The sequence below is a fragment of the Pleurodeles waltl genome, chromosome 12 (assembly GCF_031143425.1).
Source record: "Pleurodeles waltl isolate 20211129_DDA chromosome 12, aPleWal1.hap1.20221129, whole genome shotgun sequence".
Taxonomy (NCBI): Eukaryota; Metazoa; Chordata; class Amphibia; order Caudata; family Salamandridae; genus Pleurodeles; species Pleurodeles waltl.
In genome coordinates this window covers 216573911-216597971 of record NC_090451.1, presented here as the reverse complement: position 1 = coordinate 216597971, position 24061 = coordinate 216573911, and the positions used below count along the sequence as shown (strand labels likewise).

The 24061-nt window shown below is 47.8% G+C and overlaps 1 protein-coding gene across 1 annotated transcript in view; it reads right to left on the bottom strand.

Moving 5' to 3' along the window:
* TUBB3 (tubulin beta 3 class III) overlaps positions 1–22343 on the bottom strand; it is a 33390-nt gene extending 11047 nt beyond the window's left edge. Inside the window, exon 1 of the mRNA XM_069216593.1 lies at positions 22049–22343. Coding sequence (XP_069072694.1) covers positions 22049–22105 — 57 coding nt within the window. The 5' untranslated portion in view covers positions 22106–22343. The remainder of the gene's footprint in view (positions 1–22048) is intronic.
* Positions 22344–24061: the final 1718 nt, after the last annotated feature.

Here is a 24061-nt window from a genome sequence, read left to right as displayed (position 1 = left end):
CATGTTTCACATCAACCTAAATACAATGGGTTAACCCTAGGCTGTAATTAGAGAGCCTTGGAAGCAGGGACTGCAGGTACACACCGAGTAAAGTGTGAGAGGTCCAGGGCCTACTTGAAATCCACAAGCAAGCTCTGTAACCCTCCGCTGAACACTCTACCCCTACAAATTCTGTGAGCATCACATTCAGTCAAGGCAGTATGCTTAGGCCTTGGCCAGTGGGTTCAGTTCTTGCTCGGCAACCAGACCCTGTTCTTAGCTCCTACTCCCCCAGTACCTGCTGGACATGGCCTGCAAGAGTGTCCCGTGGTGTCTGGGTGCAAGGGCTGGCTTTTGGCCGTGTTGTTATAAATGACCCTTGCTTCACTAGCCTGCTGGACATAGCCTTCAGTTCTGTCCAGTAAGCAGAATGTGCAGGCCATGCAGTAAAACCCCTTCTCCCTCACCTGACCACAGTGTTCCTTTGGCCAGTAACTCCTGGGCACAGGGCTTTCAGCAGGACCCTCCAGTAATTGACCCTAACTCCACAGCGGCTTGCAGCTATATTGTGAATTGTGGTGTCATCTGTGACCTCCAGGTTCAAATTATAAGCAGTGTTTTTGGTTGGGAGAGTTTGAAATTCAAATAGCACTGTTTGTTTGGTTTTGAAATGTAATCATAGTGGGTCATCAACTACAGTTTTGTTAGTGAAATATCAGGTACAATTTTTAATAACAATGGTTATTTTGTCTTCTGAGTAAAAGCCCATATCTTTTTCTTAACATGAATGTTTGCATACATTTTTTAAAGATAGAATTTGAACATATATTAATTGTAGAACTTGTCAATGTAGGCGTAAAATTGTTTGGATGCATGTGTATAAATGTCTGAAATCCTAATTATGAATATAGTTTTGCTCTCTTTCTCTTCCTCTTTCTCCCTAAATCCCTCCTAAGGTTTTTAGGCTGACACTCAGAGTAGCTTGAAATAGCTGTTTTGAATATGTAAAACATTTTTTTTCCATAAATGGGAACATCACCTGTAATCCTCTCACCCCTCGCAACCATCATTCCGGGCATAATTTTGTTTTCTGGGGAACTATGGCACTGTGGTTCTTCTAAAGTGTTGCTGGGGTGTGGATGTCCCTTGTATAGTGTACAGTCGTATCCCCTTAACCAGAGTGCCCAACTGTTAGTATCTAGTATCCTGTTTTTTTATTTTGGCCTCAGCCCATCACTATTCTAGTGTGTGTCTGGAGGCTTAAGTTTGTCCTTTGACATAAGTGAGGCCCTGGACTTGGAGGGGCACATGAAGCATAACCTCATTTATTTGACAGTGGACTAATGTCCCTGTAATGGGTTTATCAAGTAAAGTGGTGGTGGCAGTGTACAGTGTTTTGTGAATCAGTAATTAGTCTTCCTGAGCACTCTCATCTGGGAGATGGAGGGGGTGAAGTGTGGGACTGTAGTTTCTATTGTTGAGAGTGTGAAGGTTCCTTAAGGTGTGGCTGTCGATACCCACGTGCAGAAACTTTGAGTCTCTGTTATGGAGGTCCTAAACTGGAGACAACCTTGCTGTGAGGAGCATCACTCTACACAAAGGCTGTGAGAAGCATCACCTCTACACAAAGGCTGTGAGAAGCATCACCTCTACACGAAGGCTGTGTCTGGAGACCAGCCTGAAGAGGACACATGAACGAAACCCTAAACCAATTCTGACAGTGCAGATAGAGAATCCACAACTTTTCTGTTCTGTTGTGATCCTGAAGTGATGCCCGAGAAGCCTGAACCTCTGTACTGTCCTGAGACCCAACATACCAAGCATCTGTGATCCTGAAGATGTAGCGAGCAGACTGTGCCATTTTCAACATGTGTTTAAGTGGACTGTGCCACTGCGACAGACCAGAGTGAGCCTGTGTAGAGTGGCTGCTGTCACAACTTACTAAAGTTGTGAGGACTGCTAACCCTGCACCGTAACCTGAGCTGGGATTGTGCTGCCTACAGAACAGTGCCTTGAGGCAGTCCTATGACTTCTGACACAACGATTCAAGACTGTTAGAAATGGGGTCTCTTTTTGGCAGTGGTACCCTGTCCAAGTAGGGACCCTCACTCTAGTCAGGGTAAGGGAGTCACACAGCAGGGATAACCCCTGCTCACCCCCTTGGTAGCTTTGTTCAGGCAGTCAGTGTTATCTTAGAGGCAATGTGTAAATAATTTTTACACACACACACACAAACAATTAGAAAAATAGCCAATATTGATCTGAGGAAAACAAGACAAAACTCCAACAGACATAGGGAAAAATCTGGATTTTAAAAGATGAAATGTTAGTATAACACTTAGATACACAAGAGCTCCAACAGAGTCATCTCCAACAGTCGGATGCCAATTGTGAGGGAGTACAGACCCATCATGGAATCGCACGGACCCCAGGTACAGTACCTTGGAAAATTATGAGAAAACTAAGACGTTGCATGGAGTCGGAAAGGTGAGGCGTTATTGGAGTCGGCATCAGTTCCTTACTGCTAGGCAGGGAAGGTGAAGCATCGGTTCCTTACAGTTGCAGGGGAGGTGATGTGGCATTGGCGGCGGATCCTTACGTTTAGACAGGGTCGATGAATCCAGCGGGTCAAGACACAAGGCGTCGACTTTGCAGTGTTGCGATCACACCATGGGGCCACAGGTGCTGCATCGGAGTCGGGTGTCACTGACGTCGGTGACACAGCACTCTGGACTCACGCTGTGGTGGGACTTCAGAGGCACTGAGGCAGTGTCGGTCATGGTCATTGCACTCAACGGGAATGAGGTCAGAGAGCAGCGCCGGTTCTGAAGTTGTTCTGGAGGTCGATACAGTAATTTCTTCCTTCTTACACCAGAACCCACCCCCAAGGTCCCAAGGACTAGATATGGCACCACTTAGCAAGTCAGAACTCTCAGCAAGAGAGCCCACGTGCTGGGAGGTGAAGTTTTTGATGGCCCTGAGACTTCCTAACAGGAGGCAAGCTCAGTTTAAGCGCTTGGAGAACCTTGGAAAACAGCATGTAGAAAGCCAAGTCCAGTCCTTTCACTACCAGGACAGAAGCAGCAAGAAACAAGCCAGCCCAGCAAAGCAACAGGCAGAGTGACAGTCCCTCCTACAGCATCTAGCTCTTCTTCCTGGCAGAATGTCCTCAGTCCAGAATTGTTTTAGGTGGGGTAAGAGGTCCAGTACTTATACCCATTCCTGTCTTTGAAGGAGGCAAACCTCAAAGAGAAGTCTTTTTAGCGCACAAGACCCTGCCTTTCCCTGCCCTGGCCCTAGACACACTCCAGGGGATTGGAGACTGCTTTGTTGGGGACAGGCACAGCGCTATTCAGGTGCATGTGTCAGCTCCTCCCACCACTCTCGCTCAGGAAACCCCATCAGCCTGGTGATGGGCCATCAGGATAGGCAGGACACACCTCAGTTCCCGCTGTGTGACTGTCTAGAGTGAATGCACAAATAGCCCAACTGTCATCCTGACCCAGACGTGTTCAGCTGACAGGCAGAGACACGGAATGGTTAAGCAAGAAAATGACTCCTGGCTCGCCTCTTGCGACCCCTGGCACTGCCTCTGCTACTCCTGGTCTCAGAAGTGGCAAAATCACTTCCTGCAACACAGGGTAGGTCGTCCTAGTGGACATAGGTTGGGGTGCCACGGCCCTGTTCTTCTGGCAGTTTTTTATTACAGAAATAGTGAATAATATTATTCACTATTGGTATAATAAAAAAATGAGTACAACTTTCTGGAATATAGAAATATATGTCAGCTAAGGTAAGAAAAAATGCTTTTAAAGTGTATGTTGTCTGTGTGCTTGCAGGTGAGAGTTTGTGAATGTGTGTGTATGTGTAAGCATGTGTGTCAGTCAAAGTAAAGGTCAAATGGCATGTGATGTCATTTCCGCTAACCCTGGCATTTTGGTGAATTGACGCCCATGGCACAGACTCTGGGTGGCACCCTCTGCTGCTATTCCTAGTGAATTTGAACTGAGTCTGGAGCTCTCACAGCAAGTGTAACCCCTCTCAGAAGAGGGAGGGTGAGCCAGATGTGTGCTCTAGGTCTCTGCCGTGATCAGGTAAACAAACAGTTGGGTCTATTAAAAGCAACTGAGCACATGCACTCTATGGGGCAGAGGGTAGAACTGCACCTGTACCTGATATCTACACTTGTCCACAGGTAGACTTGAATTAGTCAATAGGCGAGAGAGTGAGCTGAGAAAGTAAAGCGACTGATAACAGATCTCTGGGTACAGAGGCATCATGCCAGTGAAATGCCTATGTCTCTATGCTGTAGTGCCTAGTATTACACTTTCTGTGTGTATTAAGGTACATTATTTTTAAAAGACAAGAACTGGGTTGGACATTCAATTTTTTGCACAGCTGGCTGATTGCTGAATCATGAGCTTGAAGCACCCCCATGCTACTTCACTGAGAAGCATGTGTCTGCTCGCCTTCACCGCCCCTGACACTCAAGTGCTGAAGGTGTTGCACTTGGCCCGGTTTGCAGCACCACAGTAGGATGGACCCTGGGACGTAAAGGTGAAAAAAAAACAGCCCCAATGATTAAAGCACAATAGACCATGCTTGCCCTGAGGCTTCCCGAACAGGGTCTGACAAATGCCATATACCATAAAGCAAACACAGTGGATATCTGTGACTATGTCCTATGGTTCACTTGTGTAGGCCTTTGCGGTGCTTGTTAGGTCTCCGCTGTGCTTGCTGTTCCTAACGTTACTTACAAGAAGGGCGAATGATGATGGATTATATACTGCAAATGTAGAGTTTGGTGGACATTCCAACCCAAATAAACTATTTTGATATAGGCATTGATCACCTACAGAGGTGCCTACATTATACATTATAGGAAGCCCTCGTTGTTCCCCCTTATTTTCACTTTAAGGGTGAGCAGAAGCAATGAGGGCTGATGAGGACCTAAATTGAAATGTGAGGGATGACTAGAGGTCAGTCCTACCATCTCCTTTTAACCTCTAAACAAATGCATTATGCAAATGGCGATCCCTTAAGCCCTGATCCCTGGTTTCTTTTACTCAAAATGTCCCTGTTGTCTTTCCATTTCTACACTGTCTTTACTGTCCTTTCCAGGCCTCCGGGTTTATGTATTTTAGGCAGCCTGAATGTCTGGAAAAATAACTGGACAGTCCTCTAAGAAGAGGGGATGGGCACAGATGGGCTCCCCAGAATAGGGCTTTGATATCTCGTGGTGCTTACTTTATTTAAGTCACATTTACTAAATGATTCTATATCATCCCGGGCACCATGTCACAGTCATGGGTTTTTATTTAACAACCTAATATAGTCTGGATGTTGTACTCTTGGCTCACAACCCGCCTGGACTAAGGTAGCTGCTTACAAGACTGGATTTGTGGTGTCCCAGATAAGAGGAATTCTTACTAACACTGTCCCCTGAGCTACTGTGCCAGGTTGTATCCACCAATACCATCCATGTTACTGTTGGTGACATTTGTATAGTGCATTAATGCCATCTGTATTACACTCTGTGCTCAACCTGTCCGTTTTGTTTCAGGATGTAGTATGTATATGTGGTTGGATGTGTGTGTGACCAATAAGGCTAGTGTTTGTATCGTGTGAAGCTCTCAGCAGTGCTCAGAATTGTGTTTGATGGTGTACTTCAGCTTGCCTATAGCTGGAAGATTGGCATGTCCATGTGTACCAGCACTCAACATTCTGTGGGATTCTACATGACCCTATAGGGTGTCTTTTAATGTCGAAGGCCGGTCTTTATAAAAGCTTGTGTGAAAAGTCTTAGTTGGTGGGCTCTTTTCACAGATGCCAAATTTCCAGCTCAGATCAGGTATTAAAGAACAGTGTTGAGTGTGGTGTGAGGACTAATGTTAAAGCTGAATACTCTCATGGTAATAGACAGAGTACTGCAGGATAGGTCACCAAGCGTCGCAGCCCCAGAAGGTCTGTAACTTTGAGAGTGCTATCGCTCTGAGGCAATGATGTAATGGCACCCACAAAGTCTAAGGTAGGAATTTGGCCAATGTCTGCTCTAGAAGCCAGTCCGCTTCTTATGATCAGGGAGGATGTGATCTATCTACAGTCAGCTGTTTACCACTTTAAAAACTCCTTTGTGTTTAGAGGGTCGCTTCATTGTTCTGACCTTCTATGGTGGTTTTCAGTGTAAAAGGGAATAATTCAAGGACGGTGAGAATTAGAGAGCTGTAACTCAGGTTTCTATTTCAAGCAATCAAACTTTCTTCCTCAATTCATGTGAAAGATGTACATACCTTGAGGAGGGTAAGTTTATCCAGCCAGATGAACCTATGAGAAGAGGGGTGGAAATGGCAGGAGCTGTAGTAAACAGCTGCAGTAAAGAGCTGCCTGGGGGTACCTGTTGAGGGCAGTTCTTCTTAGCGAAGAAAGCAGGCCCCACAATGCTTTGTAGCCGACATGCAGCTGTGAGAGAAGGCTACCTGGGACTGCTGCTAGGTTGAGGAACACCACCGCTGCTGAATTCAAGCAGCCTACAAACGTGTGCTGTGTTGAACAAATGGCTTGCTCTGGAAAAATTCCAGACAGTACCAGGTATGTCTGGGACAGACTTAAGCACCACTCCGTCCAGGCAAATGGATTCTAGATACTCATCAGAACCACACTCATTAGCTGTGGTGACACAGTCACGGCATCCTAGCAAAGTCATGATCTTCTGGCAACCTCAAGCCATCCATTTTGAACAGTCATCTTCTCCTGTGCATTTTTAGCATGCAACCAGCAAGACATTTTATGAAGATGGTTCTCCATTCCTTGGTGAGGTAAACAAAGAACCGTGAGAGATCCTTCTTGTAGCCTATTTAATAAAACTATGCGTATTCTGGCGTTCTACAGAGTGTATTTTAGGTGGTTGTATTTTCTTAATAAATATAGTGTGGGTTTTAAACCAAACTCTCTTGCCATTGGTCTTGATTTAGCCTGCTTGGGGAGTTCCACCAAGCACATATAATTTTAGATTGATAAAACTGGAGCAGCATTCACCCCAAAGCTGCTTGCTTCTTGTCCTGCATTCTACATGCATTTATCCCCACTGAAGGTGTATGCCTGAGCAAAATGTCGATCATTCTCATCTGTTTGGTAAATACATTGACTTCCTGTAATAGCCTTGTTAGTAGAGTACGGAGCCTCCTTTTTTATTCATTTCCTTGCAGGATGACATCAACTCAACCATAATATTCTGTTCTAGCTGAAAGATGTTAACTTCCCATCCTACTTTTCTTGTTGCTGGAGATAGAGCAAACAGCCTCCTCTGTGTACGCCTCTTCATTACAGCGTATACCAATTCCACACCATCTGTTGTGTATGTTGGAGTACACAGCCCCCACCCCATTATTCTTTTCTGCATATGAGCATATACTACTCACACATGCTATTCAGTTCCATTGTAAGGTACACACTGACTCCCCACAGTGTCCCCTCTTTGTCAGCAGTGCACTGACTTTCTATTCAATTTCACTCCTGGCTAAAACTACAGCGGATCACCATCCTGCTCTGTTCTTTCCTAAAGCCCACTGAGTTCCCATGTAGTTCCCTTTGCTCGCTGGACTATGCTGGCTTGCCATAATTCTTCCTTTTCACTGGTAGCTGATATTTGGGATCGCAGTGTCAGCATCAGAAGTATCAGGCACTGGCATCTACCTCACAAACCACACATAGTTTCCAATCACTATCTTTAGGAAAAACATTGAAGTGGGAGCTACAGAAATGCCATTCCATGTGTGGTCAGTACAGTTTCTAGCAGGTGGTGGCCCTGGAGGTCCCAACGCATCTTGTATGATGGTTAAGCCTACGACAGATGTCACTACTATTGAATACTTTGTCCCAGATCTCACATCTGGGGTGACCCAGGAGAGAGCTATGCTTGTCCACTAGAGGAGTGACAATGGCCCCCCTGGAGCTGGTGAGAGAAAGGTGTGCCACTGTCATCTACCAGCTTATGGCTGCACAAAAGGGTTCTTGTTTAGAGGGGAAGGAAGTTCTACGTCATGAGTGACGGACTCTGCCACTAGTTGGTAGCACAGCCAATGGTGGAGTAGTCCTGTTCCTTGGAGGAGTCGGTGTCTGAGGAAGGCGAGAGGACTGACTTGGTACTAGTCCCCCAAACTCAGTCACTGCCCTCATTAGAAACCACTCTCGGAGGGAGGAATGTGTCTCCAACCGGAGCTAGAGACCACCAGAAGACTCGGCGCCTTTCTTTGCTCTCCTGCACTCATTGCAAAAGGCTTTGTACCAGAAATGGAGGGTGCATGCACTTATTTATTCAGAAGGGCTTTGAAAGAGCACATGACGACTGATGATGGCAATGCGGTCTAGAAGAAATGGTACCCCCATGCTGGCAAGCGCTGACAGGCATACTGGTAGGACAAGCTGAAGCACTTGGTGGCTGAGATCTCAGTGCAGGATGGAAATCCGTAGTCTGCTAGAGCGCAGATAGGAAGCTGGTGGCAAGAGAAATTTGTACATTAACAAACATGTATATTAATCAGCTGTACAATGTTTTACATTGATACTTTTTTGTAGAAAAGGTATGTTCAATTCTGTTAATTGTTACAGGGCCATGTAGGTGTATGCCATTTAGCACTTTTTCTAAATCATTTTATATTTTCCTTTCAGCAATTTAACCTGTTAACACTGAAAAAAATAATGTTTGGCATAGTTCAATTTCCCAGATTCTTAAACGTACCCAATTATAAACTGTTCTCACATCCATCCAAATCTGTCATTATATTATGGCTTGATTATCTATGATAACATGGTAAATTCAATTTTCGATGATAAGCTGGGTATATCTGTGGGAAGTTAAATGCACTTCGTGTGTCAGCAGTGAAAGACAATTCGCCCTCTGTTGTGCTCTCTTTTATGGTCAACCAGGCCTTGTTTACTGTAGTTTTCCGGCTATTGAGTCTGCGTCACAGGCCTGGTGTTTCACTCTGGGTGACATAGGCCTCAAAGGGCCTCAAGAGAAATGCTGGCAAGCCACACTGGAGGGGAAAGGCCACATCAGACAGAGCCTATCATGCGGCTGGCTACCCAACAATAAAACTCTCACGAACTTTCAAAGGTTCTGGGTCCAATTTCCTCTGTGAGCCAATCCTACCCTGGTGGATGGGGGCTGCGTGGCGTGAGCTCACCAAAGACCGTAGTGCAGTGAGCAGGCGGAACCACCCGCCCCAAAATACACTGCGCACTGGGTAGGAAGGAATATTTCTCAACAGGGTTAATACAGGGCGCTGGTTGCCAGGCTGGCTGGATCGCTGCAGGCCCAAGAGCAGACAAAGCAGGGAGATGCTGGCACGCTTCCACCACTAATTGCTGATTCAGAAATCTGTCTCCTGCACGCGCTGTCTGTCTCCCCATTAGTGGAGGTAACTGGTCCTCCCGACTAACCCTGGTCCCTGGGAGCTGTATTTACAGGCGCAGTACCAGCACCAACCCCTCCCTACCAACCCCCCCCCCCCCCCCTCTGTGAAAAATTGGTGTGGCACGAGGAGGAGGAATGCTCATGGACGAACATGGGATGATATGGAGACAGCCCCTCCCTCTATTGTTTAAGGAGAGGTGGGGACTGGGAGTGAAAAAGCTTAAGGCCCCTGCTCCGACTGTACCACTGGGAGGATAACACAGCGCCCCCGACCCCCTCCCTCGCCCAAGAATGGACAAAGAGCAGCAGCCTGCTTTTTCCTCCAAATCCTGATAGGGACGTGGAGGTCTAAAACGGAGCGTAGCCTCCTCCTAGCACTACTGCTCACAGGTAGTTTCCAGAGATGTGCCAGGACAGGACCTCTAAAGAGGTGAGGCAGAGGCGTGTCAAGGGCACCAGCTATATGTCTGGCACTGGCCTCACACCCCCAGCTTTCAAAGGCCTTTACGTGTCTGAAGTCTCACTATTGCTCAGAAGAGGGGACAGACCCAGCCAGCAGCTGCACCACCCGTATACTCAGGAAGTCACACGACCACCGACACCTGCCCCCCACTCCACCCCCCCCCCCCCCCCCCCCACACACACACACAGGCAACGCATCTAGTCCTACATGGATTTCTTTCAATATAACAGATATGTACTTTTTATATACACAAAATACACATTATAAATACCCTTGCTTTCGCATTACTTGTAGGTTCAGCTTTGCCACTAAAGCATTATTTGATTCAACGCTCCGTGTTTGCTCTCTTGCTAGTGCTACAAATACGCTGCATACATGTATATATTTATTATTGCACGTCCACCCACATGAAGGGGTGTATCGTTTTTGCAGAGATGGGAACAAATGTGCTGCAGACACAAAACCAGTGAGCGGGACCCGGAGCTGTCCCTGAGGAGTGTAACTGCGCAGCCTAAAGCCAGAGGAAATAAAGATGGGAGACAGAGAATGTCAGCGTGCCAAGAGCAGACAGGGAATGCACACGAGAGGGCCTGCTGGGCCTTTTCTACCCTCATGTCCTGTCCTGTGCTTCAGATGCACGACTGTGGTTTCAGGCTGGCCCCAGCACGGCACTTCTCTCCTCCCCCGACACCTCCCTCTCGTCGCCGCCCGCAGGGACCAGGCCGGAAACATTCTGTTCCTCTCAGTCTGTGCGCGCGCCCTGTAATCACGGCAGGCGCAGATGTCACCCGCGAGATAGGATGATTAGCCTCTCGCCAGCAGCAGGTGCTGCAATTACAGGCTTTGGGGGAAAGTCTGCATATTAAGGAGACAGGCAAACCGCCCGAGGGGGGCGGGGAAGGGGCGTGGGAGCATAGCTATCGCGCTATACATAGGGCTTTTACCCCGGGGTTGGTGTTTTTTATCTTCCGCACGGCATCTTTTTGTGTACACGAGTCCTCTAGCTAGATTTGTCCCATTACTGACGTTTAGTGTGCCCCACACTCCTCAGCCTATACATGGGGCCGCGGCGCTACATTCGGTCCATATGCCACAAGCTACCCTCGCTATGTGCCCCAAGCTCCTCTAAGTGCCCTCATACCCAACGGTTCTCACGCTCTCCATGTGCCCAGTTTGTCACGACGCAAAACTCGTGTACCATGTTCCTCGCAGTTTGTGTATGCCCATAGCCCCTTACCCTTCACCATCCAAAGGTCGTTGCGCTCTGTACATGTGTCCAAGTTCCTCATAGTATACACATGCCCATCATCATGCTCCCGGTGTTTCCGATGTTTTTTAAAGTAACCACGTGCCCACAGCTCCTTGTGCCCTCTGCCCACGTGCGCCAAGATCTTTACGTGATCGGTTTATGTGAATTAAGCTCCATTCATATTTTGTCCATGTACCCCAAGTCCGGCACACTCCAAGTGTCGCACGTTCCTCAGAGTTTCCATGGCACTAATCTCCTCACACGGTCTCTCCATGTACCCCCAAGTTCCCAAGACCCAGTGTGTTGGGTGTTCCTCAAAGTATCCCTGCGCCCCAAGCCCTTCGCATTCCATGTGCTACAAGCGCCTCAGAGTATCCGTATGGCCCACGCTCCTCCTCACACGCTCTCTCCATGTACTTCACTTTCCCCGGACTGCACGTGTCTGACTTTCCTCACAGTACCCATGTGCACCAAGCTCCTCGCGCTCTTTCCCTGTGCCCTTGGTCTGCTGCTGTGGGTGAAAGCTGCTCTGTTTCAAGTGTTGCAAGAAGAATACAGCGACAGCCGCCCATGCTCCCTGTGCTGTCTTCATCACCAGGGCCGGTATGCATCTGAGATGGGGGATTACGGATGGAGCTTTAATACGAGTGCTCGGGGTAGGCTTGGGGAATGGGAGTCCTCTGCGTTTCTGACGCCTGACAGCTCACAATCTTGCTTCACGGGAGAGCTGGACACTGCTATATGGAATGTACACATCTCTGGTTGCATGTGGACTCCTCTCTGAATCATTTGCAATGGCCCACCCCTCATGCCCCTCACTTCCGGGGCAGCTTCTGTTAAAAGATGGGAGTCGTGAACCAGAAGTAGGAACTTCGTTGACCAGCAGCATGAATCTCACAGGACAACAGCTGAAGTAGAAATCCTTACCATTTCACCAATCCTTTACTCCCACAGCGTGCGTTGACAGTAAACCCACGCTATGGGCACACCATGTGGTTCACACCACCCCGCTCTAGCCTCTGTCTCTATGCAAAATCCAAGCTTTACCCACCATCAGAGCAGGCCTAACTCCCCATTTACCGCCTAAAACCACCAGTCTTACAATAACAATTTTATAACACTACCCAAACAGAAGATCTAACAAAACCAGGTTTTAAATATAATCCCACTTCTCTAAAACAGGATCCTGCACAACCTACCCCAGAACGAAGTATGACCCAATGCCACTTTGGTAGATGGCTGCATGTCACTCACGTCCCTTCTCTGATGGAAACTGTAGTGTTTGATCCTAGCCACAGAAATAAAACAAAGACTGCAGCTTTCTAAAATTGCATCCGTGGGACAAGTGCATATATTGGGCTAAACACAATCATGAAAATGTAAAAACAAATATATTGATAGGTTCCAGACAACAGAAAGATAAGAAATACAAAGCAATTCTAAGACCAAGGAAATAGAAAACAGACTAGTAAGCCAGCACCTATTGGAATATGGCAACAGAAATATAATGAGGTAGAGTGAAAACTACTATTATCGTGCTCTCCACTTCATCAAGGACATAATTTACATAAGATTGCCAATGGAGAATTATGTCAGTCTGACAGAGGACGTGATTAACGCTTTCTTCTAAATTCACTTTCATCTGGCCTTGTCACCTTCTACAGCATTTCGCATTTGATCTCTCCGAGGAAGACCCCAGATTATTTAATTAAGTTCTATGAAGACAAGAGATATCTAGCCAACTCCGGGTTTGGGATATCACTTATGACCATATATATATACAAGGTTAATTCCGTACCGTGTTTGTGGAAAACAAAAAACAATGAAAAACTACAAGGCCTGAAACGTTTTTCCTTTTCAATGCAGTCTTGGGTGCATTTTTTCATAAATGTCAAATAGACCGCATTTTCAGTGTCACTCTCTTTTTACATCCATTCCTCGCCTGGCAACCAAAATACTTCCATAGAAGTTAGTGGGGTCACCTGCTTTTCAAACCTATGTCAGTCTCCAAAAAAGTATTAACTCTCCGTTCACCTTAAAGGGATCACCCTTTAGCCACAGGACTTCATCTGCATTTTTGAGTCAAGATATGTACGTTGTTTGTGGCTGAAGCCACACAAATCTTCATTAAGATTTTACTGGCTTGTTACAGGTATACCAAGGAGAGGTTACTCCTAAGGCAGTGCTTAAATTGAGCTGGTGGTTTCCAGTGATTGGCACCACCACTTGTCAGCACCAGCTCTTATGACAGTCTGCCACATGGTGGCGCTGTTTATCTAATTTAGAGATCAGCACAACATCAGTTATTTATGAATTAAATATACATTAAAAACGGCTAACACCTGTCGCCCAAGCCTTTCCTTTAGTTTTGGGGGCCTGGAATAGTCGTGTATGATAGTTAGTAGTTGTGTTGGTGTTGTCATATGGAGCCCTGGCAGGGGCAATGGGCGGTTTAAGCTGCAGTGGCCTCCTAATGAGGGCCATGCCACATATTTATTTACAAATTAAGCACTGCTCCAAGGTGCGTTGCCGCCTATGACAATGTGTTCAGCTCTCCTTGTAAAGTGATTTTCAGTCCGCTAGTGGATACATTTGATGGCGCTGGGCTCAGCAGTGCAGGAGGATGGCACGAGACTCAGCTTGGAGCCCTGTGGCCCTGTCCTGTTGTCCACAGGGTGTGCGCGTGGCACAGGTGCGTGCTTGTTGCATATGTTCATTGCAGGCAGACCAGCAGGCATCGCCATGGGATTCACTCATTACCATTACCCTCGAGGGTTGCCTGTGGAGCGAGGCGGTGACGTGGGCTACTGCTCAGGCTGAATGCTGGCCCAGCAAGGGAGGAGCTCAGGCGACTGAGTCCAGCGCTTTAGAGCCGGCCCCTCTCTTGCACCCCCTTGTCAAACACAAAGCGCTCCTTGCAGCAGCCTGGGTCATTATAAGAAGTGGGCACAGATGTGAAATTGGTTTTAAGTCTGGAGGGTGGGAGGAGGAGGGGTTAACCTCTTTAAGGGTCCCTCAGAATCTGAAATGACCTCACCCTGTCCCCGGCCCAGCGATGAGTCACCTTCATCGGCCGCTCTCTAGGGACTTATGATTTCTACTAAGTGCTCTTCTTAGAGGCTGGCAGCCACCCCTCCTCATTATCCTCTCTCCCTGTAAGATGACTAATCGAAACCCTAGTCATATTTTAACACCAAATGGAACTTTGTCTGTGCCCTACAATTCACAAGCTCCTCCCTCTTCAAGTGTCACAATCACTGCATGGCCTTTTAAGGCACAAAAACACTACATGCTTCTACCCCCACAAGTGTCACAGTCGCTGCATGGCCTTTTAAAACACTAAACCACTACTGACTCCCACCTGTTCAAGTGTCACGATCACGGCCTGACCTTGTAAAACACGAAAACACTACAGGCTTCTGAAATCTTCAAGTGTCACAGTCGCTGCATGGCCTTGTAAACACGAAAACACTACACGCTCCTCCATCCTCATGTGTCACAATCACTGCCTGGCTTCTAAAACACTATCTACAGGCTCCTCCCTCTTCAGTTGTCACAATCACTGCATGGCCTTTTAAAACACGAAAACACCACATGCTCCTCCCTCTACAAGTATCACAATCACTGCATGGCCTCTTAAAACACTGTCTACAGGCTTCTCCCTCTCCAAGTGTCACAATCACTGCATGGCCTCTTAAAACACTGCCTACAGGCTCCTCCCCCTTCAAGTGTCACAATCACTCCCATGCCTTTTAAAACACTAACACACTACAGGCTCCTCCCCCTACAAGTATCACAATCACCGCATGGCCTCTTAAAACACTGCCTACAGGCTCCTCCCTCTTCAAGTGTCACAATCACTGCATGGCCTTTTAAAACACGAAAACACCACATGCTCCTCCCTCTTCAGTTGTCACAATCACTCTATGGCCTTTTAAAACACTAAAAGACTACAGGCTCCTCCCTCTACAAGTGTCACAATCACTGCATGGCCTTTTAAAACACGAAAACACCACAGGCTCCTCCCTCTTCAAGTGTCACAATCACTCTATGGCCTTTTAAAACACTAAAAGACTACAGGCTCCTCCCTCTACAAGTGTCACAATCACTGCATGGCCTCGATAACAGCACTTACAGGCTCAGACCTCTACAAGTGTCTCAGTCACTACGTGACCTCTTAAAACACTGCCTACAGGCTCCTCCCTCTTCAAGTGTCACACTCACTCCAAGGCCTTTTAAAACACTAACACACTACAGGCTCCTCCCTCTACAAGTGTCCCAATCACCGCATGGCCTCTTAAAACACTGCCTACAGGCTCCTCCCTCTCCAAGTGTCACAATCACTGCATGGCCTTTTAAAACACAACAAGCTCCTCCCTTTTCAAGTGTTACAATCACTGCATGGCTTCTAAGAAACACTGTCCACCAGCACAGTGTTTCGATTAATGCATGACCTGTAAAATACACGATGAACAGCATGAAGTTTAAATGTCACAGTCACTGCGTAGGCTTCAAACCCACTATCCTGAGGCAGATAGACCATTGAGTGTCACGATCACTGCACGCCCTGTAGAAAACAAGATAAACACTCAGAAAGGTCGACGCCTGTCAATCATTGCTTGCAGATCAGGAGCTGACACTCGTGCACAGGTCTCTTCATGGACCACCGCTTCTTCTGTAGCAAGAACCATCCCAGGAAGAGACCTCAACACTTGTCACTCATTGGATGGATGATAAAAGCCCACACACCACCATTGAGAGGGGGCCCAAGCTTGACTTGAAGTAAGCTTTGTAATCACCCGGACTCGCGTGGGAAGAGGCGTGAGGCATTAGAAGGCCTCCGATTCCTCCTGGGGCGATAATGTGGGATAAGGGTCTGCAGGTGAAGGGGCCATTTTCCTAGAGATGCCTTGTGCACTAAACTTAATGCCACATATCACGAGCTGCTCTATATATCACATGACATAGGCCGGACGTAGACCATCAAGTAGTTGTCTCTAGGAACAGGCAGAGTTACCACTGATCTCTTAGGACAGACGTGACTGGAAGAAGCGGATTCTGCTGGAGGGGTCCAGAGCCGTCACAAAGGGTGGTCTGTTGTTACAGGCCACGTGCATTTTGGGGTTCTGCTCTCCTGTTGCAGCTTGTTTTTAATAATGAAACTGAAGGCCTGACATGTTCCTTCTTAATGCAGCTATCGTGCTTCATCACTAGATGGATGCAAATGTTGTGTTTTCTGTTTCTTCAGCCTATCAATATCAAACGGTTCCTTGAGTCGGAGTTGGCCTCAGAAAGCTGTGTCCCTCGGCTCTACAAAAGCTTCTGACATCAGGGGCGTCATCGACACCGCGCGTCAGCAGCTTGAGCGGGGGGGTCATTGGGCAAATCTGTTTAATGTAAAAGAAAATCGTTCGATCGACGAAGGAGAGATAGATTCATGGCTAGATTTAAAGAATGAAGGATGGATGATGGTTAAATGAAAGAGAAAGGGACACAGAAAAGGGATGGATGGATGAGAAAAAAGGATGGACGGGTGGATAATGGATTGATGGATGATAGAGAATGGAAAGGGATGGATGGATGAGAGGAAAACACAGAAAAAGGATAGATAAGAACTCCCTGAACGAGTGCCGGGCTCACTGCCCTCACTCGCTTGCTCAGCGCTATATTGGACATGGTTCAAAGTGGGGGATATTTCAGTTTTCTGGTTACTCCCTTGTCTGGCATGCATGGTGAGCGCTGACAAGAGATACAGGGTGAGGAACAATTCCAAATGAAGGTATCCAAGCCACTGCAGGGGAGCAGCAGGTAACGGGCCTGCAGCAACTAGTGTTTTACATATCTATTCTTTAATGGCCCTTCACCCCACCTGAAATACTCCGATGCACACGTTTCTATCTAGGTTGTGTTTATAGCGCCCTTTTGTGCAGAGGCCTCATTTCCCTGCTCTATCGTGGCTCCTCGGCCCTATTTCTGACTCACACATATTAGTGTACATTGGGGGCGTGCCAGCCCCCTCAGTGGTTCAAGTGGCGGCTCCGAAAACAAAGAAACAAACCTGTGTATGTTATTATTGGAGCGCATCATTCATTGTAACGTCACTCTGTCATCATCTGACTATCGCCCAGAAAAAGGATGTCTGCCAAAAGGAGTTTATTTATTTAGAAAGCACCTGTGTATGAATGGAAACAAGCAATTCTGAGGTAACACACACAAGTGCGCGAACAGAGAATCAACATTAAAACGAGCTCGTACAATATTTAATGCACATAAAGAGTACATACTTTTTCTTTTATGTCGATGACGAGCTTGGATGAAAATGACACATATTGAACCCGTACAAGGCCAGAAAATCTAAATCCAACAATATAAAGATGTGAAAATGTCAATGCTGAGACAAGGGCAAACCATTTTTTGACAACGAATCAAATCTGTTGTTTGGGTTTGCTAAACCGGGACGGCACAATGCTAGGAGACCTGCCCCTGCTGGCCCAGGGACGAGGGCTGCTCGTGCGCCCTGCGATGGGCCCAGCCTGCCGCGGAGCTGAGCTCAGGCCTTTGTTCTCAGGCCTCTGCTGCAGTCCCGGGGTGTGGCCCACCACTGCACCAAAGCGCCAAAGCGCACGGCGGACCCTCCATGCCGCTGCGGCCTACCGCCTCGGAAGGGCCTTCTCCTTCCGGGGAAGGGGGGGGAGTGTCAAGCTCGGAGAAGGCATTGTATGTACCAGGAAACAGCGTCAACGCACTGTAGAAGGGGGTCTGTGTGTGAACGGTGAGTATCCGGTGATAGGAACAGAACAATTTTATGAGGTGGTCTGTGTGTGACTAAGCGGTGGGGGCCACGGCACAGGGAGAGTACACTGTATATGGTGGTCTGTATGTCAATGATGGGGAGAGGGAGACAGAAGCCGAGCTCTGTAGAAGATGGTCTGTGTCCTTGTAGCCCATGAAGAAAGAGCGCACAGTTGGAGATTGCCTGTGTGGGAAGGTGGGTACCGGGTGAGAGGGCAGAAAATTTTCTGTACTGACAGGGGTTTGTAACCGAGGGACAGCACATTTTTTGGACGTGGCCTACAACCCAATAATGGCTACAAGGTGGCAGATCATAAAATTATAGAAGTGGTCTGCATACGAATGGGTCGATACTACAACACAAGGTCAGAGCATGAGAGAAGGTGGTCTGTATGTGAACGAGGGAACTATAATGCTGGAATAGAGCATTGGATGAAGTGATCTGTATGTGGGCACCAGGAGACAGAGCCAGGGCACTGTAGAAGATGGTCTGTATCCGAACAGCGGACCCCAGGAGACAGGACAGAGCACTCTAGGGGGTGGTCTGTACGTGAACAGGGAAGCAGGTTATGACAGCGAGGTTGGATATTGTAGAAAGGGGTCTGTATGTGAATGTTCATTACCAGGAGACTGAACGCAGCATTGTAGGTGGTCTGTATGTCAGTGGCCACGGCACGGGGAAGAACATGTCAGAGTGGTGTGCGTTGTGAGAAGGGCCATAGCAAAGCTGAACATGATTAATAGGTGATTGGTGGCGCCAGGAGACAGGGTCTAGCACTGCGGTAAGGATCTACTTATGAGAAGGCCCAGGCGAAATGTCCCTTACACCAGCCTAATCTCACTTAGGGCCATATGTACGAACACATTTTCCAATTGACACAGAATGGGGAAAACCCTTTGATACATCTGGCCCTTAGCTTCAAACATTCTGCTTGTTAAGCAGAATTTCCGAAATTACCCAACTAAACCCCATGGGGTAATTGTGCTATTCACAACAAAATGTTAGCGGAAACCATACAAAATACAGGAATTGCAGTTTTGCATTTTGCATAATTGTGCTAATTTTTTATGGAATTTTGGTTAAGTATGCGAAAACAAATTATATGAATTTTGCACAGCCATAGATGGACAGTCTTCCCTTTTCGCCAGCACCAAGGGTTGTCTAGGGCTGGCGTCATGGGCCAGGGCTATGAATACATTTCATTTTAAAGCCGTGAACCAGGGAATAATGGAGGAGGGTGCGTGGAGCTCGTATCCCTGTCTACTCAGATCACTGATGTTGAGCAGACACGTCTGCACGACGGAAGCACTGATGTGCAGACAGTGCGCCCTGCCATATGCCTTCCCTCAGCACATCAAGTACTGTTAGGGCGGGGCCTCAACACGCCAGCCTCCATACTGAGGCGATCAAACCGCAAGGCTTCACAGCATCTGTAGAAACTGCCTTGACACTCAGAGGGGCACAAAGGATTTCTCCACCCGCAGTCAATGAGACATCAGTGTTATATACGCAAAATACCACCCAAACCAGGCGAGTCTCAAGGACATCATCTCTTTCCAATATTGTCACAAGGCTGTCCCCATGCCCAGCCTCCTCCCCAACAGGTCTGCTTGGGTGATCAGTATGGCCAGCTCAGCTAAGACAAAGCAAGCACCACACCTGGGCATTGTCAAAGCATCCTTAACTACCACACTACACTTCAGAGCGTCCGCCAGAATCCCAGATACACCTGCCTCATAGAGCTTGTGATTCTATGCAACCTTCTTCCCACCACCCATAGACCTGAGAACCTAGCACCCTTGTCCCACCAGTCCCACAGAGCTTGTGATTCTATGCAACCTTCATCCCACCACCCATAGACCTGAGAACTTAGCACCCTTGTCCCACCAGTCCCACAGAGCTTGTGATTCTATGCAACCTTCATCCCACCACCCGTAGACCTGACACCCCAGCACCCCAGCACCCTAGTCCCACCAGTTCCACAGAGCTTGTAATTCTATGCAACCTTCATCCCACCACCCATAGACCTGACACCCCAGCACCCTAATCACCCCAGTCCCACAGAGCTTGTGATTCTATGCAACCTTTATCCTAGCACCCACAGACCTGACACCCCAGCACCCTAGTCACCGCAGCACCCTAGTCACACCAGCACCCTAGACCCACCAGTCTCACAGAGCTTGTGATTCTATGCAACCTTCATCCCACCACCCATAGACCTGACACACCAGCACCCCTGTCACACCAGCACCCTAGACCCACCAGTCCCACAGAGCTTGTGATTCTATGCAACCTTTATCCTAGCACCCACAGACCTGACACCCCAGCACCCTAGTCACCCCAGCACCCTAGTCACACCAGCACCCTAGACCCACCAGTCTCACAGAGCTTGTGATTCTATGCAACCTTCATCCCACCACCCATAGACCTGACACACCAGCACCCCTAGTCACCCCAGCACCCTAGTCACACCAGCACCCTAGACCCACCAGTCTCACAGAGCTTGTGATTCTATGCAACCTTCATCCCACCACCCATAGACCTGACACACCAGCACCCCTGTCACACCAGCACCGTAGACCCACCAGTCCCACAGAGCTTGTGATTCTCTGCAACCTTCATCCCAGCACCCACAGACCTGACAACCTAGCACCCTTGTCCCACCAGTCCCACAGTGCTTATGATTCTATGCAACCTTCATCCCACCACCCATAGACCTTACACCCCAGCACCCTAATCACCCCAGTCCCACAGAGCTTGTGATTCTATGCAACCTTCCTCCCACCACCCATAGACACGAGGAAATGAGTGATCCTTAATCGCTGAACCTCTGTACCCACAGTCCATAATACAACACAAGGCATTCCTAATCATCACCAATACTTCTGGGATCTTTAGCAAAACTCTGAACCCCAGCAATGTCCGCTCCACACCGGAACCATATTATGTGTAAGTCGACTGGAGTCTCCTGGGTTCTTTCATGATTTTCAAAACCTTACGGTCCCTTTACATGGATGTCCTTTAGGGGTCGCGAGGAGTCGCACCTGCGGCCCCTGGCTTGCCCTTTGCTAGCCCTGGCACTGCCTTTGTGACCACTGGCCTCAGAGGTGGCAAATTTGAAGCCAGGAACACAGTGGCAGCTCGTCCTCCAGTTGGGCCTCCACTCTCTTTGTTTTCTGTCAATTTGTTATCACACTAACAGTGAATGATATATTTTTCACTATTAGTGTAATAAAAATGGAGTACAACTAGCTAGAATATGCACTTCCATGGCAGCTGATGTAAGTAAAAAATGTTTGCAGATGAGAGTGTATTTATGTGAGTGTGTGTGTGTGTAAGCATGAGTGTGTGAGTAAAAGTGGAGGTCAAAGGGCGTGTGATGTCACTTCCGCTACCCCTGGCATTTCGGTGAATTGAAGTCCATGTCCCCTTACTCCCAGAAAACTGGCGGCCCTTAGTCCACCCCTATCCACCAGGCATCTCTAGTCAACCCCAGAACCCAGGGTCCTTAATCAAAATCTGAACCCCATAGACACCTGCTCATCGGCAGTAGCACAAAGATCCTAAACCAACCGCAGAAACCCCTGTGATCTTCACTCAACCCCAAGGGTTTTCAATTAACTTCAGAAACCTTTAATCCACTCCAGACCCTGAATATGCTTCATTTAGCAGCTAGCACCTAGAATCCACTAATGACCCTCAGAATACTAGACTTTGCCTGTTTTAGCATTCAAAACCTCACAACTGCCAACTGTACCTTTGTCTTTGTTACACACCCATCACTGCATGTCTCAGCCCAATCTCACTGCATGCCTAGCACACGCTAGCACTTCACGTCTCGCTTTCTCTCAGCGGTGTATATCTTTCTCCATCCGCACAGCATGCGATCATCACTTAATGTCTCGCTCCATCCGCTTTGTTCGCATAGCCTCTACAAGACGTGCAGTAGGCGACTGCAAGTCTCTTCTCTCCAGCACAATATGCCACGCCCCTGCCAGAGAATATCTTCCTTCCAGCGCTCTAACCCTCAGCACTGCATGTGCCCTCCAGCAATGCGTCACTTCTCGAGACTGCAACTATCACACCAGCAGCTACAGTCGTGCATCCACGTTCCGCCCCTGAACCCGCACCCCAGCCCTGCAGCTTTACCTTGGCCCCGATTTGGTTGCCGCATTGGCCGGCCTGGATGTGCACGATTTCCCTCATGGTGCCTAGTGTGGTGGTGGCGGGCAAGCTGCGGGTGCTGTGCGGTGCAGAAGGTGGGCTGGTCCAGTCCCGATGTCTTTTATACTAGGCCGATTGTGCAAAGGAGGTTGACGTCACTCCTTCCCTCGGCCAATCAGAGGCGATCTGCTGAGAAATGCTGCGGCATCTCTGCAGCATCAGCACCCAGGAGCAGGCGCGAGCAGGGCGTTGTCACTGTTCGTCGCGAGCGTGCCCGCTCAGAGCTCCGCGCGCCCCCAGTGCCCAAGAGGCAGACGTAACCCTGTCCAGTCTGGTACAGCTACCGACATAGAAGACGGAATTCTGTACGGGAGCTTCTTATAGCACGGACAACAGATAGAGTGACAGCAGAGCTCCTTGTGAACGAGCATCTCCACAGCTGTAGACATAGAAGACGCTCCTTACACTAATCAGTTCAAAGGAAGGACAAAAGAATGGCAGTGGCATAGGGGTGAGATTCTACACAGTCACTTGAATTATATAACATGCGATAGATGATGATGATTATTTTGAATTATATAACATACGGTAGAACAGCAGCTGATCTACGCGAGTCTCCCCAAATCGATAGAAGTCGAAGAGCAATAAAAGCTGCCATTGGCAACCCTTGGACATCAGCCTCGCGGTCCCTTGACAACAAAAGAACAACAGAAAAGCATCCATGTACACGAGCCCCTGAGCAATAGAAGTCAGGACCGAAGTATAAGGGAGCTTCTTGTCTTGACAAACATAACAGTGAATGGAGAGCGTCCCGGTGTATGAACTTCCATACAGACACATCCATGATAAATCGAAGAAAGGCGGGATATGTACACCCCGGCAGCTATGCTTAAACAATAGAAAGGGACATCTGTAGGCGAGTCGACACTGTAAGCATAGAAGTGTGCAAGCCAACTTATTTACAGGGTGAGCCGAGCTCGGCTCTAAGAGCCCAACCACGAGCCCAGCCCTTAAAATACGAGCATCATGTGAAGTCTCTGTAAAATAAAACAAGCATTTGTAATGCAACGGGTCTCGCATGTGCTCAAGTTAGAGCTATTAGCGTTGTAAACTCCTAACTGGACTTTTCTTGCCACATAAATTGAAAGAAAAAAACGAGCGCGATTGCGCTATGTAAAACGCAGAGCGATCATGCTGAAATTGAATGAAAAAAAACGAGCGTGATTGTGCTATGTAAAACTCAGCACGATCACGCTGCTGGGAAAATAAAAAGATGAAGTAGTGCAGAAACCAGGCTGAAAACATTGAGCCTCGTAAGTTTTCAGTAGTTGCCTGGTGCGCTCGAGGAGGGCTAAACACGGGAAAAGGCATGACGTCTGCATGCCTTTAATGAAATCAAGTGGATTTTAAAAGGCGAGCCCACGAACCAATGAAAGTGACAGGCACGACATGGGCGTGGTTAAAACCCCAAAGAGAGATTACAATAGGGGCGAAGCGTTTGTGCGCTCTACCCTAAAAAGGGTATTTCTGTAACAGACATAAGCTTTTTACTTTAAAACAGATTATTGTTGTGCAGCACGCATCCTGAACCTATGGATTTACAGGCGAAAGTGACGAAAAAGAAGGCTCTGCAAAAAAAGAATGCTTTTATAAAATCACACCATTTGATCAAGCGGGGAAGACAGGATTTGTCCCAAGTTTTCTGATTTCACATTATTGAATTCCCCAACTAGATGGCTATCTCGTTCTCTGTTTTTTAACATCAAAGACCTATGCTTTGTTTTTAGGTCAAGCGAGCAAGTGCTCTGGCCTGGTGTAATCTATCTGTGGGCTTTGAACCTCGGCCACCACACACCCATCACTATCTTTCGTTCATGGGCTTGCCTTTCAAAAATCCTTCATCATCATTGGTAAATGCTTTACGTTTGTCCCTCCTTGAGGCAGTTTTGTTACCGCCCTAGCCATTGACCCTCTTACATGGATAATTGCTCTTTTGTC